The sequence below is a fragment of the Bombina bombina genome, chromosome 6, assembly GCF_027579735.1.
Source record: "Bombina bombina isolate aBomBom1 chromosome 6, aBomBom1.pri, whole genome shotgun sequence".
In the NCBI taxonomy this organism is placed as follows: domain Eukaryota; kingdom Metazoa; phylum Chordata; class Amphibia; order Anura; family Bombinatoridae; genus Bombina; species Bombina bombina.
In genome coordinates this window covers 517886522-517903046 of record NC_069504.1, presented here as the reverse complement: position 1 = coordinate 517903046, position 16525 = coordinate 517886522, and the positions used below count along the sequence as shown (strand labels likewise).

Here is a 16525-nt window from a genome sequence, read left to right as displayed (position 1 = left end):
GATCTATAGGAATAGATATACAGGTATAGGAATATATATATATATATATATATATATATATATATAAATATTTATTTACAATAAAAATTACATTATCCTGAAAGTAAAGAATATTGGAATGTGAAATATGTACAGTACATGTAAGTAAAACACATGAATAAGTAGATACATATGTACACATATATATATATATATATATATCTACATACATACACATATTTAGGCATGTCTATGAGGCCTGTTTATCAAGCTGTCAACCGAAAATACGCTGGAATTCCGCAGCGTAATTGTGGCGAGCCTGATTCGCCTCATTTATCAAAGCCTCCAGACCGGCAAAAGTTGTAATTTGTGACGTAACATACAATCCGCTGGTCTCAGTCCAACACAAATCGATGCTTACGTCATTACAGATGTTCCGAATACACATTTGGCACTATCTGACAACTTTTGCCATTTATCAAACTTCTAACAGGTACGCTCCCCACTATTCGGGTCCAGCGTACCTGGTTTTTAATCCACCACCCTGGAGGCCGCGGATGCCATAGGAATCAATGGGAGTCTGAAAGCAGCGGAAGCTTATGTTCGATGCTGCCAGATATCCCATTGATTTCTATGGTATAATAAAAGTTACGTTTACACCTAACATATACCCGAGTCTAAACACCCCTAATCTGCCGCCCCGACATTGCCGCAACCTAAATAAAATATATTAACCCCTATGCCGCCGCTCCCCGACATCGCCGCAACTAAATAAATTAATTAACCCCTATTCCGCCCACATCACTACCGCTTACTAAACCTATTAACCCCTAAACCGGCAGCCCCCCACATCGCCATAAAGTAAATTAAGCTATTAACCCCTAAACCTAACAACCCGCTAACTTTAAATTAAAATTACCTCATCCCTATCTTATAATAATAACTTTATTTAGTTGCAGCGGGGTCCGGCAGCGGTGGGATAGGGGTTAGACATTTTAGTATAGTGGCGGTGTTTAGTGACAGGCTATAAATAAAGTTAAAAAAAAAAGCCAAATAGCAGCGAGATCGATGACTGTTAGTTAACAACAGTCCGCTGCTCATTGCCCCGTACTTGGTGCACGGTGATCAGACAGTGTTTATATTAGTGTATGAGTGTAACTACTTTTACATGTATTTATGTTGTGTTTCATGCCAAAAAAATTCTTCCCCTGCCCTTCACGCAAGATCTGAAGTCACGCTAACCCGATGAGCTTAAATTGCAATTGTTCTTGAGTTTACTTTCAACTCGTACTACGTGTGAAAAAAAGCTGCGCACCACTTGTAATTCACTTACTACAGACTTAACATGTAACTTGCTACAGCAACCACTCCCAGTTTACCCATCCTAACCTGACAATCACATTTAATTGGTTTCATGGTTATTTCTGTTTTACACCTATCTATCTCTCCTTGCATCATTTATCTCTTGTCTACTAACGCTTTTTGCCAGCTGTCTATTATTTTTTTCTTAGGTACAATCTGTACTCTTGAATTTATTAGAAACTGACTCATGTTTACATAGCTTTCTATGGTGAATACTGCAGTATTCATATTTCCACTATAAGTGATGGTTTCAATAGGCATAAACTGCTATTGCAAATGACAAAATAAAGACAAATGATCTGTTTTTTTAAACAATGTAATGCACTCCTGCAGATAAAGGGCTAGAATTCAAGTGGCACGCTACTTTTTGCATGAGGCCGACATATCACGTGTATTACGAGTTTAAAGTACTTTTGAACTCAAGTGAAGGGCAGGGGAAGATTTTTTTTCACATAAAACACAACATAAATACATGTAAATGTACAGTTACATTCATATAAACACTGTCTGATTTACGAAAAACGTTTTAAGAGCTCAAAGATAGATGGTTTTAAAGGGCTGCAAAGGGCTTTACCATATGTATGCATACATACATGCATATATAGACTTGTCTAAATATGTGTATGTATGTATGTATGTGTATATATATATATATATATATATATATATGTGTGTGTGTGTGTGTATGTATATATATATATATATATATATATGTGTGTACAGATGTATTTATGTATTTATATGTGTGTATATGTGTATATATATATATATATATATATACCTGTATATACACATATAAACACATAAATACACATGTACACACATATATACATGCATTATAGCCCTTTTCTGTCAAATACCTAAAAATCATTTTTATTCAATATTAATATTTAATAATGGCTTTAACTATGTATTTACTGTAAATATTTCACATTCCAATGTTTTTATATATATATATATATATATATATATATATATATACAATATATTTAAGAATAAATAGAACATATTCTTCAATGTGAAGAACATTGGAATTTGAAATATTCCAATAAACATGATTAGGTTAGTTTGGGTGTTAGACTTTTTCCAGTTTTCACGCTCCATTGAAGTCTATGGGAGGATACGTTAATAATATGAGGTCGCAATATTTGAAGTTGAACTTTTTGCGCCTGTTGGGTTTTCTACTTGTAATACAAGTGCAACCTGGCGACTGCAAAAAGCCTCCAACTAGCGAAGTTAATGAACGAGCAGAAGCAAGAAATAGCGCTCCACTTGTAATCTAGCCCAAAAGATATAATCGGTAACACATAAAAGGAGAGTCCATTTTACAGTGCACTGTCCCGTTAATAATACTTTAAAATGCCTCTGCAAAATGCCTGGTAAAAATTCTGTCTCATCATAGCTGTGTCACTGCTTACTGTCTTCTTAAAGGGACATGAAACCCAAAATAATTTCTCTCATGATTCAAATAAAAAATACAATTTTAAACAACTTTCTAATGTACTTCTATTATCTAATTTGTTTTATTCTCTTGGTATCTTTTGTTGAAGAAGCAGCAATGCACTAATGGTTTCTAACTGAACTCATGGGTGAGCCAATCACAATTGATATATATATATATATATATATATATATATTCAGCCACCAATCAACTGCTAGAGCCTAGGTTATCTGCTGCTCCTGAGCTTGCCTAGATAGACCTTTCAGCAAAGGATAACAAGAGAAGGAAGCAAATTAAATAATAGAAGTAAATTGGAAAGATGTTTAAAATTGTATACTCTATCTGAATCATGAAATAAAAATGTTGGGTTTCATGTCCCTTTAAAAACATTTCCCAAACTACATCAGCATAATGGAGAACATGCATTTAATGCTTCCACAGAATACTAAAATGTACGAGAGAGAGTAACTAACTGTCTTAAGACGAAAAAAGAACCAGAATTAGTTTGCAATGAAATTGGTTTCATCTGTATTTTTCTTGCTTTCACTGTAAGCACCCGGGAACTAGTTTATGTTGATGCTATTCAGATCATGCCCTGTTTAGTAGCACACATACTTTTGAAGGCTTGTAATGTATACAGCAATTATGATATTGTTTAATTGTTTATTATTAGAACCATTGGAATGATTAATTCCATGCAAAAGCATTTGCGGTGAGTCATGTTACTTTATATGTATATAAAGATATAAACTGTATGAAGGTTCTATGTTATGTTTTTCTTCTGCAGACCACAATTTATAGTTTTCCTTTTAAGCTTTATAGATTTAAATATATTTCCAGCTGCCACTTATTAAAGCTATGATGTTCACTCAGGTCTTTGAGATAACGTTACATAAAGATGACTCATAATCCTTGTTTGGGACTATCCCATACCTGTTCCTTTTTTGGGGCTAGACTCCAACCCATCATCTTTTATGCACTGGGAAAGTATAGAAGCTTTTAAGATGCAGCATTTGTTCATATTTGATAAATCATTTTGGACTTTTCTCATGCATGTTTTTAGTGGCTTATGGAGCCAGGCTGTAATGGTACTGACCTTCTATAATAATCACACACATGTTGTCTCTGCTAGTTTCTTTACTTATATAGCCACACAATTTACTTTTGGCTGTCATTTCAATGCATTAGAGTCTACTGGGTAGAAGCCCCTAACTCAACTTGGGTTTTTTTTTGGCCTTTCTCCCGAGGCTTCTGTTTCATCACAGGTGTAGCTTATTATCAATACTGATGATGAATTCAAGACATGTCCAATTAACAATTTTATACCTCTTTGTGTTAATTTGTTAGTAATATATTCAAATACAAATTCAGATGGTCACATTTTATTATTGCATATGTTTTATATCTAATCTCTTTTCTATATTAAACAAGGGAACAATCGTGTGTTTAAATGTGAACTGAGCATGTCAAGCCAAGATATGATTTCAGAAGATTTGAAAAATATTATTGTAATGGGCACAAATAAAAAGAAAACACTTTAAAAGCCATTCAGCGAGGTCTTCAGATCATACTAAAGCCCCATATTAGCACTGCAGAGGCATTATCATATTGTGTTCTTATGAATAAATCCATACAAAACATTTCAAGACATTTAAGGGAGATGCAAGTGAAAAAAATGAAATGCCATTATATGTTAGAGCATTTTATTATTGCACTGTTGTATGAGTATAACTATGGGATAATCATAATCCTTAATCTTATCTAAGGATTTTTCTGCAAATTTCACCATTAAAGTCTATGGGAATTTTTGTGGATAAATCATTTGGGAAGTTTTTCTAAAGGAGTGTGATCACCCCCTGTGTGTTTAACTCTATAAAAGTTAAAGTCCAGAGCCGAAATTCACTACTGGACATCAGGTGAGCCAATGACAAGAGACAAGTGTGTGAAGCCCTCAATCACCAGCAAGCTCCCAGCAGTGCATTGCTGCGCTTGAGCCTGTTTAGGAATGGCTTCAACAGAGGATATGAAGAGAACGGAGTGAACCTAAAAACTATTTTAGCATGTGCCTTTAAAACCTTCCTTAGACCTATATGTTGCGCTGTTCGTTAATACTTGTTCACCACCACATCATTATTTGGACATCTCAATATTGTACAGAAAATCAGGCAGTGTATATAACTCATCAATATTTGCTTCTTGTCCTTATTAGACTTTTCACAGTCTGTCTCTGGGGATAAGTTGTGCATAAACTTATAGTTCCTGTAGGATCAAAACTAATTTAAACAGCATGAGTTCTTTAATTTAAAAAACATTTTTTTTAATTTAATGTCTCTTTAGAAAGGCAGGACAAGAAAAGATTTAAGCAAAATAATTCATTTTAATATAACAGTTTTACACTAAGGCACACAAATACACAGTTCATTCATTCTCACCATCTGCATTAAATCCCCTGATTGTATCAAGGCCTTGGTTTGCCCTAGGTTCAGATAGCCGCATGACTATCACAAATGTATTTGGAAGCACTTACTGTATTAACTTCTTTATTGCATTAAGATCTTTATTGTTATAACATTTCTCTTTATCCTCTTCTCATTTATTTTTTCTAAGCAATTCACATAAAGGTCGTCCCTATGATTTCCTGTTAAGTTTAGCACAAATTTAAAAGCCCTTTTGTTAAACCATCGCTAATTTATGTATATCATTCAGGGATGATGACCTTCGGAACTGGACTATTGGGATCGTTTTCTGCTGCCAGTAGTGTTTTATATGCAGCTTTGATTTTCTCTGTGACAATTCATTAAAACAATATTTACTTGCCCAACATCCAAAATAATAGAGCTTAAAGGGTCATGAAGTTTTCTTGCATGATTCAATTTTCAACTATTTACTAATTTGCTTCTTTTATCAAATTTTCTTAATTATCTTGATATCTTTTGTTGAAAAGCAGGGATGTAAGCTCGGGAGCATGCACGTGTCTAGAAGGCAGCAGTTCTGCAAGAATTTTAACCATTTCCAACAGCACTATTTGGCAACACTATTTCTTGCCACTTACTGCTCCAAACATTTACCTAGGTATCTCTTCATAAAAGGATACCATGGGAACAAAGCAAATTAGATAATACAAGTAAATTGGAAACTTTTTTTAAAAATTGTGTGCTGTGTCTCAATCACAAAATATATTTTTTGGGTTTCATATCCCTTTAAAGCCATTTGTTATTTTGCATGATGTTCCTATTTATCTTAAAAGATTGAGATGTAATAGCATCACAGGTATAGATCCCCTCATCTGTAATTCCAAAATGTAAACTTTTTATGAAATCCAGGCTTTTTAATGATTATTTATCAAAAAAAGTAATTTCTCTGCTTGCAAGTCACAAACTGCCTGTGTCTATAAATAATACTAAAAACCTATATTTATTTAAAACAACAAAAATAATCTTTCAGATTACAACACTGTACTGTACTCTCTTTCTGAGGATACTATGGGGTAGATTTACCAATGTCTGTCGGACATGATACGCTGTAGCGTATCATGTCCGACAGACATTGCTGAATGGCGACAGCATACGCTGTCGGCATTAACATTGCACAAGCAGTTCACCAGAACTGTTTGTGCAGTGCCGCCCCCTGCAGATTCACGGCCAATCGACCACTAGCAGGGGGTGTCAATCTGCCCGATCGTATAGGATCCGGCGGATTGAAGACCACAGCCTCAGAGGCAGTGAACAAGTTATGGGGCAGCGGTCTTTAGTATTCAAAATGATTAAAAATTATATAAAACTACCTTTATGTTGCATGTATAAGCTGTATTATGTCATGTAAATATTGCCTAAATGACATAAGAGATTGTTGTTTACACTTGATCCCATCCCCTCTCCAAACTGTCCCATTTTACAGATGCAAATAATACAAAATCCAAACTATTCCGAAATGCAATCTATACTTACATCATTGAGAAAGGCAGACGCCGAAACGCGTATGATGTAAGCAATACCGGTACTGTGTACCACGGCTCCTTTTTTTGTTTCCCATAACGGTGTTATGTTTTTAATATTTTTTCAATAAACTGGATACCTTTTATCTAAGGATGGATTCTGTTGTGATGTGTATTGTATGTATTCCGAAATCCAAATCTTAAAATTATAAATAGCTATCTTAATCCTTGAGAAAACACTTGGGGCTAAATTACAAATGGCGCTCTAAGTGTTGTGTGCAAACTATATCAACTATTTGAGTCAGTTGGAGATTACAAATACAATTTGAATGTAAATGTGATTGCGAGAGCGCAATTGCATTTTGCTCTCGTTGGGTTTGCACAACTAAAAACCTTGCGTAGAAGGTAGTGCATTAAACAAAGTTGCACTAAACATAACATATATACATTTAAAAATACAGTTACACTCATATAAACAATATCTGATAAAAATTATTCAAATAAATATTAAAAGGTATATGGTATATGACAAGATGTTTGACTGCAAAGGGCTATAATGTATATATACATACATATACATGTCTATATATGTGTATATCTATTTTACATTAACATGATCACATATATAGAAAAATTTATATTTAATGATAAAAATAAAAAAAATTCTATGTGAAGAACAAAGGAATGTAAAATATGCGAAACACTCATCGGGGTTCACGCTTCAGGTCTAATGTGGTACCAGGTTAACACACAAAGATTGTGTTTCTAAATCTGTGTTAGGCATCCAGTATTGCTCATAGGGTGACATGTATGCAACTCCCTCCAGACCCTCAAATAAACCACCTAGCCTTTTTGAACCCAAAAGTGTTTAGCACTGTGTATTGGGGAGAGTTTAGATTAATGTTGAAAGGAAAAAGAATGAGAGTGATCTGTTTTCTGCTCTAGAGGAAAGTACATTGGCTTTAGGGGAAACCTCTGTGGCTGCTTGCAACCACAGACTGACAGTCACCTACAAAAAACACAGGCACTAAATACTGCATGAATCTCCAGCTGCATGTTCAGGTTACCATAAAGTGATGAAATATACAAGGACATCAGATAAAGATCACTTTGGATTCAGAATCAGATTCTAAATAAACAAAACAAAACAGAAGCTGATACATTTAAAAACTTGTAGCTGCAAACTTGACTCTGTCCCATAATTGCTACATCTCCTCTTGTGAAACAGTTATTTCTATGCTCAATTAAAGTTAATGCTGGATTTTCAATTACTATTTCTTTTTTCATTAATCAAATAGACAAAGTACTTTCTCACGTGCACATGTTTTCGTAAGATTATGTGCCATATAAAATGATTCTGCTGTAAAAGGGAAGAGCGTCCAGCCTTGTATTATTTCACTGGTACATCCTTTTTTTTTATAACTGCTTCATTATCTGCATCTTTCTGTGATTTATCCGGCTACTGCAGGTGTCCTTGTCTTGGAAATAATTCTGACAGTATTAACGTAAATTAAATAGTGCATGGTTCATCTATAATCTAACCAGTTAACACTGGAAGACAGCGAGCTACACGTTGGTTGTAATCTTACCTTCTTCATTCTCTATTACAAAAATAACAGATTCAATGTTTTCCAGATGTGAGTACAGTTAGTGAATAGGCAATCAGACCACTCCATGCATAGGGCGATGCTCATTTTAAATCTATCATCAGATGTTAGGATTTTAATATGTAAACCTGACAGTAGTTTGTTCTAGAGTGCATGCTTCTATACCTATTCTGAAATCCATGTAAGTATATTTTACCATATTTATAAATTCATTAAAATGCAGTGATGTAATCTAACACATGACATTTTAGTTGTTAAGGATATATTAGTTTGCCATTAAAGGGACAGTCTAGAGACCCAACACTTGCTCTTTATTACTTATTGTTACTTACCAGACAAGCATCTTGCAATGGGTTCCACATCTATAAGCTTGTAAGAAGTACATGAAGCTTTTAAATAATCATTGTTTGTTAGCAGCTTTCTTCTTGTCCAGTTAGATGTTTTCTTGTATGAAAGTTTAGCAGTGCATGTTTAATATTTTTCAGTTAGCTATTTCAAATTTCGCATGCACAAATCATCATGCACTAGTAGGAAAATGTATTCATGAGTCGATCATGATTGGAGAAACTTAACATGCCAACATATATATGCTATAGCTGGGCGGAGCTTGGTGGCCATTTTCATCTACTAACAAACAATGAATAGTTAAATGTTTCATGTACTTCTTACAAGCTTATAGATGTGGGACCAGTTGCAGGAAGCTCCTCTGATATGTAACAATAAGTAATCAAAATTATGTATTGGTCTACTCTAGACTGTCCCTTTAAGTGGCTCAGTAAATTAAACTGGTGTACTATTTAACAGTCTGAGGTGGGTTATACTGGAGCTTGGCTTAATTGCCCCAGATGACTGGCATTAAAGACCTCCCGATTAGTGTATTCAAAGGGAAACTTCTGCCTTGGGAAATATTTCTTTTCATGATACAGAAAGAGTACAATTTTAAGACTATCCAATATTGTTCTATTAACAAATTTACCTCTTCCTGTTGGTATCCTGATTTTAAACTTAGCTTTGATCAGTGAGAGCATACCGGGGTAGGCTCAGGAGTGTGCACGTGTCTTGAACGCTATATGGCAGCAACATTTGCAGCAATGTAATAAATATAGGACTCATTGCACATTGTGATTATCATGTGAATTTAAATGTCAGATCCAATCTAAGATAATCAAGTACAAGTTGCTTGACTTATTGAACTAATTATTTCCCCTGGTGAAATTAATCTTAGTAAGCCCTATGTTATGTTTGCATAGACTATTTGTTGCTTGTGACAGGTACAAGATAGTCATCACCTTACAGCTGTAACTATTTTATGTATACTTTTTTATTAGTTAGCTGGGGTTTTGTGAGATCAACATGAGAGATTAACTGCAGGGAGATGTTTGCCTCTGTTATGGACATAAAGCAAATACCCAAAGGTGTAAAATGATTAGCATGATCTATGTGTATACTGGTACCCTAACGGTGCTTCATACAGTAACTGCTGGGTTGTAAGGGCCATATATGGTGGAATTGGCATGGATTCTAGAGTGGTTAGAAAAAAAAACCAGAGCAAAGGATTTGAACACAAACTAGGATTAGCATTTTTTTTTTAAATTTAATAATTTTTTTATTGAGGTTGTGCAAAGAATACAACATATATGAATTACTATGAAACAAAAATGACAAATTTCTGTGTAAAAATAACTATTAACACAAGTAAAATATCCACCATAGATTGCAATAGGTAGGTGTCTGGAACCTCCTTATTTATCCTTATCTTAACTAGTTTCCTCTCTTGACACAGGAGGTAACTTTTGTACCTAACAAAACTTATATATTCTGTTGGAGGAAAATTAGCATTTGAAGTGGTCACTTTTGGACCTATATATTTAATATAAATTAGCAACTGATATTACATATGGTATTAACAAGGAGTGATGCGAATACATTATACAAGATATGTAGTAGTATATAGCCTTATATTATAGAGATAACAAGCTAAGATATAATTATCTCATATGAGAAACTATATGCAAGCTAATTTTAACAGGATGAGCTTCCTTTATATACTGTAAAGTTCAAAGACCCATAAATCCAAAATCAAAATAAATAAATAATATATGACAAATATAGTACACTAATATGCTACTATAAATAAGAGAAGATCCTTAATAGCATATTATTTTATGTCTGGGAGTAGAAAATGTATATAAAGAAAACATTTTTTATATAAAGAAAAGTAAAGAACATCAATGATGTGATTGGCCAACCTGTCAGGTAGAGAACCCTTATTTCTGCTTGGAAAAACTGTTGGCCCCTATAACCAAGGGAATATGATCTTGAATCTTAAGTTCTTAATACATGGAAGGAGACCCATACAATGGAAAACCTTTAAGTTGGCAGAAAACCTCCCCCCTTCTTCTTTTCTCTTCCCCCCTCCTTTTTTCTAAACATATAAAACATGTAAAAATATATTTATAGTAAGGGCCATAGCATAGGTGCAACTTTGCCTATATATAAATATATACTAAAAGTAGCTCATAAGGCTCTTCCATCTCTTACAGCCAAACAATAAGTAGTAATGTAAGAAACATACATACAAACAGTCATGATTATAAAAACAATGCCTCTTATTTCTATAATCAGCCTGATGAATGACATATGCAGGTCCTCAGTTAAATTTCTTAAGTCTCTAGTTAGTTAATTTCTGTAGCAATGATAATTATGCTTGCTTCCACTACCATACATATAGGTTTGCTAGAAGCTATATGGCCGTGCACATTTTAGCTCACACCAGACCTCTTGATCAGAAGGAGCTTCAATTGAGTGTCCATTTTGCATGAAGTGATCAATATAATATTAAGATCAAACAAGAGTCCAAGCATAACCCGAGGCCTGTTTATGAGAGTCATTAGAATGACAATATCATGAACCACAGATATAGTTAAAGAAGTGACTTCAACAGACCCTTGTCTTGCAGACTTTGTTTCTATATGTTTAGGAGCCTCCTCTGCGATCTCCAACTACCCACGAGAGACCGGCCGCAACTCCCCTGGGAACAGCCAGGAACCGTTTCGCTGCCTCCTCTGCTTGTGCTATCTTTAGTGTCTTATAGTTGCGGTTATTCACCTTCTGTTCAGCTTTACAGAGCTGATCCGGGGTTCGCCACTATCGGCTCCAATAAACTTGGGGTCGTTCTGTGCAAATCCACTGGGTCTAGTATTGTAAGCCTTTTGTCTGCCAGTATGGTCACATATGGTGGTGGGGTATTGCGGCCTGCTATAGTCTGGCATAACTCAGTAAGATCAGTGAACTCCCGATCAATCTAAAATTCCAAGTTTAATTTTTTTATTTTTTTATTTTTACTTTTACTTTTGCTTTTTTTTGAGCATACATTTTTCACCACTTGGTCCCCTTTTTTAAAATATTTTTAGTATTTTTATTACCGTATTAGTTTTTATAGATATAAAGCTGAGCTATAGTTATATATCCGGATATATTAGAGCTTCTTGCATGTTTTATTTACCTTGATAAATGTCAAAATAGAATACTCATATATATATATATATATATATACTGAATCTATTTTTTTCCTTTGCATTTTTGTGATTTTCATCTAGATACTATGTATTAATTTATGGATATATTAAGATTTACTAATTGATATACACTCACGTGACTTTGGACCATACTATAATATTTTCATAAACACATATGTAATCTCATTTATAACCACCTAACACTCGGCTCTTTGTTATATACTCAGTATCACATTTGTACATTAATATAATAAAAATTCCATAGTGTGTCCCCTAGCGGGTCCTTTAATTGCTTTTTAGCGCTGCCCTTATCTTGTATGTAATATTTTGTATACTGACCCTTTGGGAGTAAGAGTCATATTTTGAGGGTCCATCTATATTGAAGGTTTTGAGGGTATCAGATTATTTGTTTTACTTTTAATCTGCAGAATTGCATGTAGCGCCTCCATGTTAAAATGTATGGAAACGAAAGACAGCCCGAAAGCGACTGGATTACCCAGGTTACCGAGGGGAGGGTTAAAGATATAATAATAGGCCGCCGCCTTAGGCCTCAACAGTCCGATCCAGAGCTAGAGGGTTATGCAGGCAGCAAGCAGAATGTACTTTTGATCTGCTTAGAGTGAGATTCTTGATATCATTATTTATACTCTATATTGCTGTCAGATGCCGGTCCAATTACATTAGTCAGATTAGTCAGGGTTCACCAGGAGCTTCTGAAAGTGTATCTGCACACGCCATTACTCGGACACGCTAGGATTAGCATTTTATCTAGCTCAGTTTAATTAGCTCAGCATTGGTGCCAATAACAACCCCTAGCATTGGAGAACATGAGCATGCTCCTCACGTGTCTGAGAGCAAATATCACATAATGATGAAGTGTATGTCCACCATAGGACACTGTAGACACAGAAGAAGCTATTGAGAGAGTTGAGCAGCAATCAGATGTTCACCTGGGCTGGTTTGGTTGGCAAATTACACTGTCATCTAATGCAGGTCCCTTAAACACACCACCTCTTTATCAGGTAAAATTGCAGACCTTTTATGAATATGACAACCTGTAGCTCAATTGTTTTGTTGTTGTTTTGTTAGTTTTTTTTTAGAATTGGTCATTTCTCTTTTAGTTAATATTCAATATCCTCATTTGCAAACATTACAGTTCTTCATAAATAAAGTAGGGCATTGCATTTTTAAGCTTTTCTGAATCATTAAAATGAATTCATAGTAAATCCTGCTAAAAGGTAATCATTAATATCATATCCTGCTAATCACTCATATCACAGCATATAAAGTTGTTGATTCATATACATCTATCACAGAGAAATTTATTTATGTTTTGCAGGACTGCTCTTCTGATGTTGGGGATTTCAGAGCACAGCAGTGTTCAGCATCATAATGATGTCAAGTACCAAGGGCAGATTTATGATGGATTCCTGACTATATGATGCAGCGCCCCCTGTGCTCCTCAAGTGTCCCAGGCTGTGGGAAAGAACTTTGTGGTGGTACTTGCTCCAAAGTACTTGATGGTACCCGCTGTAACACGTACATCGCCAGACATGTGTATTCAGTGGGAATTTGCCAGGTAAGTGGCCATATTTATTTCTGTCCTTACCAGAAAAGACAATCAAATTATACTGTCATATATAGTCAATAGAGGCATACCAAAAAACGCCTCAAATTATTTATCTACAAAAACCCTATAGATTTTAATGGTTTCTAGCTATCTGTCTATTTGTCTGTCTGTCTATCTATCTATCTATCTCTCTCTATCTATCTATCTATCTATCCATCAATCTGAAATATACAAAAAAAAAAAATCAAGAGAAGCAAATAATTATCCTTATAAAAAATTACTTAAGAAGATGTGACAAAACTTTGGTAATCTTAAAGAAAATGAGTGTATGATGATCTTCACCTCTAATAAAAAATATTGTAATATCCCACATTAAAGATGGGGCAGATTTATAAAGCTCTGTATGGCTCGCCAGAAACAGTAGTTATGAAGCAGCGGTCTAAAAAACCGCTGCTCCATAACTTGTCCGCCTGCTCGGGAGGCCGCAGACAGAAATCAACCTGATCGAAATACGATCGGGTTGATTGAAACCCCCTGCTAGCGGGGCAACTTTGCAGGCAGCGGCATTGCACCAGCAGTTCACAAGAACTGCTGGTGCAATGATAAATATGCTGTCGGCATTTATCGATGTGCAGTGGACATGATACACTACATTGTATCAAGTCCGCTCGCACTATGATAAATCTACTACCATGAATTGAATAACAAAACAAGCAAAAATGGAAAAGCACTGAAAGGAAGGAAAGATGAAAAAATACAGTAAATGATTACCATATTGTATCCAATATACTGTCTGTCTGTATATCTATCTATCTATCTATCCCATGAGTATGTTTCTGGGTAAGGAATATAAATAATCCCTATTGGGAGCATTAAAGGGCCATTATAATGAAAACATTTTTATCACTTACAACTCTGTGATGGATGGTGACATTAAGCATTGCTCATTAGGTCAGCTGCAGTTTCTACTCCAAATGAGTAGTTTTCTGCAGCTCATGAGCAGGGTTCCCTCTAAGGCCAGTTTTGTGAGTGTCCCCTGCAGTGAAATAGTTAAAGTGAATGTAAACTTTGAGGAAAGTGTGCACGTTTTTTTTTAAATTCTATTAAAAACAGGGGCACTTTCATTCATCAAAGTTTTCTGATGTAAGAAGAGACGAGCGGCAGGCGGGGGAATCGCTGGTCGGCTTCATAAAGAAAAGGTAAAGTATTTTAACAAAACGGCTGAAATGTAAACTTTGATGAATGAAAGTGCCCCTGTTTTTTAATAGGTTTTTAAAACCGGGAGCACATTCCGCAAAGTTTACATTCACTTTAATTAGAGCATTAGCAAACACAACACAATTCAAACTGCAATATATAGTTCCTATATTGACTGTTTCACTGCTGGGCCTCTAACAAAACTGGCCTTAGAGGGAACACTGCTTATAAGGGATACATTAATTAGTGTTCTCTCCAGGATCTTTTTTAGCAGGTGCACCACCGGGCTAATTTTACTGACCACCTGGCTAAAATTTTAGCTAATATTAAGCTAAAATGAGCTAATATTAAAAATGTTTAATTTTTATTGCACAAATGATCATTAAATACATTTATATTACATTATGCAATTTGTTTGTGCTTTGGATAGCAGATATTACAAAGTATTATACTGCCTTTACCCAGCTACTTCATAATGCCACCCTGGCTGGTAAAATTTTCTGTAGAGAACACTGCATTAACTATTTGTTTAAAGGACAGTCTGGTCAAAATTAAACTTTCATGATTCAGATAGAGCAGCAATTTTAAGCAACTGTAATTTACTCCTATTATCACATTTTCTTCATTCTCTTGGTATCTTTATTTGAAAAGGCAAGAATGTAAGCTTAGGAGCCGGGCCATTTTTGGTTCAGCACCTGGGTTGTGCTTGCTGATTGGTGGCTACATTTAGACATTGCATGCTCTAACTATCTGCATTCCAATATCTTTCAGGGGTAGACTTTTGCCAGGGGGCAGGGTAGCAGTTACCCCCTTGGTGATGTAATCAGGGCTAGTGCAGAAGGTGCAGTGCCCAGTAGGTTTATTTTGTTTTCTGTAATCCATTCAAATGTGTATCTGTCTGTCTACAACATGTGTATATAAACAGACAAACATACATATGGGTGTGTAGGGTTTGTTTGTAGCTGTAGATATATATACCATTCTGTCTTTCACTAAACTGCCAATGACAGAGTTCAGTGCCCAGTTTACTATGCACCTTAGCTGTGGGTTGCTGCCTCCCAGAATTCCTGGTTACTATAAATATAAGCTGCCCTACATGCATATTGTAGAAGGGGTCACATGATAACCAATGATCCACTATAATTTTTTATTATGTGATATCAAATATAGCATTTTAAAATGGGTGGGTTGATATACCTGGGCCACTGAGTAGTACTTGCTTCCCTGGACCAAAAGTTGCCAGTCCTCCTGTCATATTTTGTAACGCTGTGAATCATTTTTGATGCATAAATAAAAATTGACTTTAATGTCCTTTTAGAAGAAAAATCAATTGTAACTATCTGCTTATGATACAACATTCCAGCCTACTTTATGTATTTTGTCTTTAACTGCCTGAAATGTGAATGTTTTATGCATCAATTTGTGTAATGTCATTAGTCAAGGACTATAATTACACGTTCCAAACTGAACCTGAGAGGATTTTTTTTTGCACAAAACTCTAGTTCTTGCCAAAGATTTTATATACTTTGCACCAGCCAAAAAAATGAAAGCAAAGGGGTTTTCCCATTTCATCGTTGGCACTTGCGTCTGGTGTAACTTTTTCAGCAAATACATGCAGTTGTAATATCAGCCAATTAAAGGACCCTTAAAACTGACATTGCACGAAAATGCGTATCTCAATCATCACTCTGGCATCAGTTTTCTTGCACGGAAAAAGTACAAGGTTTCTTTGTAAACCTCATCAGAGGGCTGCCGAAATTTTATTATTGGTATTAAATAAGGGTGTATGTATCACAAAAACACCGGACAGCATTGGCATATACAAATCTTATGGATAGCTAAGAAAACTGTGGCCCCTAATAATTCTTTCCTAGTTAGATGTACAAATATATTATTTTATCCTAAGTTAATATTATT

The 16525-nt window shown here is 35.0% G+C and overlaps 1 protein-coding gene across 1 annotated transcript in view; it reads left to right on the top strand.

Annotated features, from left to right (window-relative positions):
• The window catches only part of LOC128663202 (ADAMTS-like protein 3), a 372033-nt gene extending 358769 nt beyond the window's left edge, over window positions 1-13264 (top strand). The window contains exon 6 of the mRNA XM_053717413.1: window positions 13181-13264. Coding sequence (XP_053573388.1) covers window positions 13181-13234 — 54 coding nt within the window. The 3' untranslated portion in view covers window positions 13235-13264. The remainder of the gene's footprint in view (window positions 1-13180) is intronic.
• The last annotated feature ends 3261 nt before the right edge of the window (window positions 13265-16525 follow it).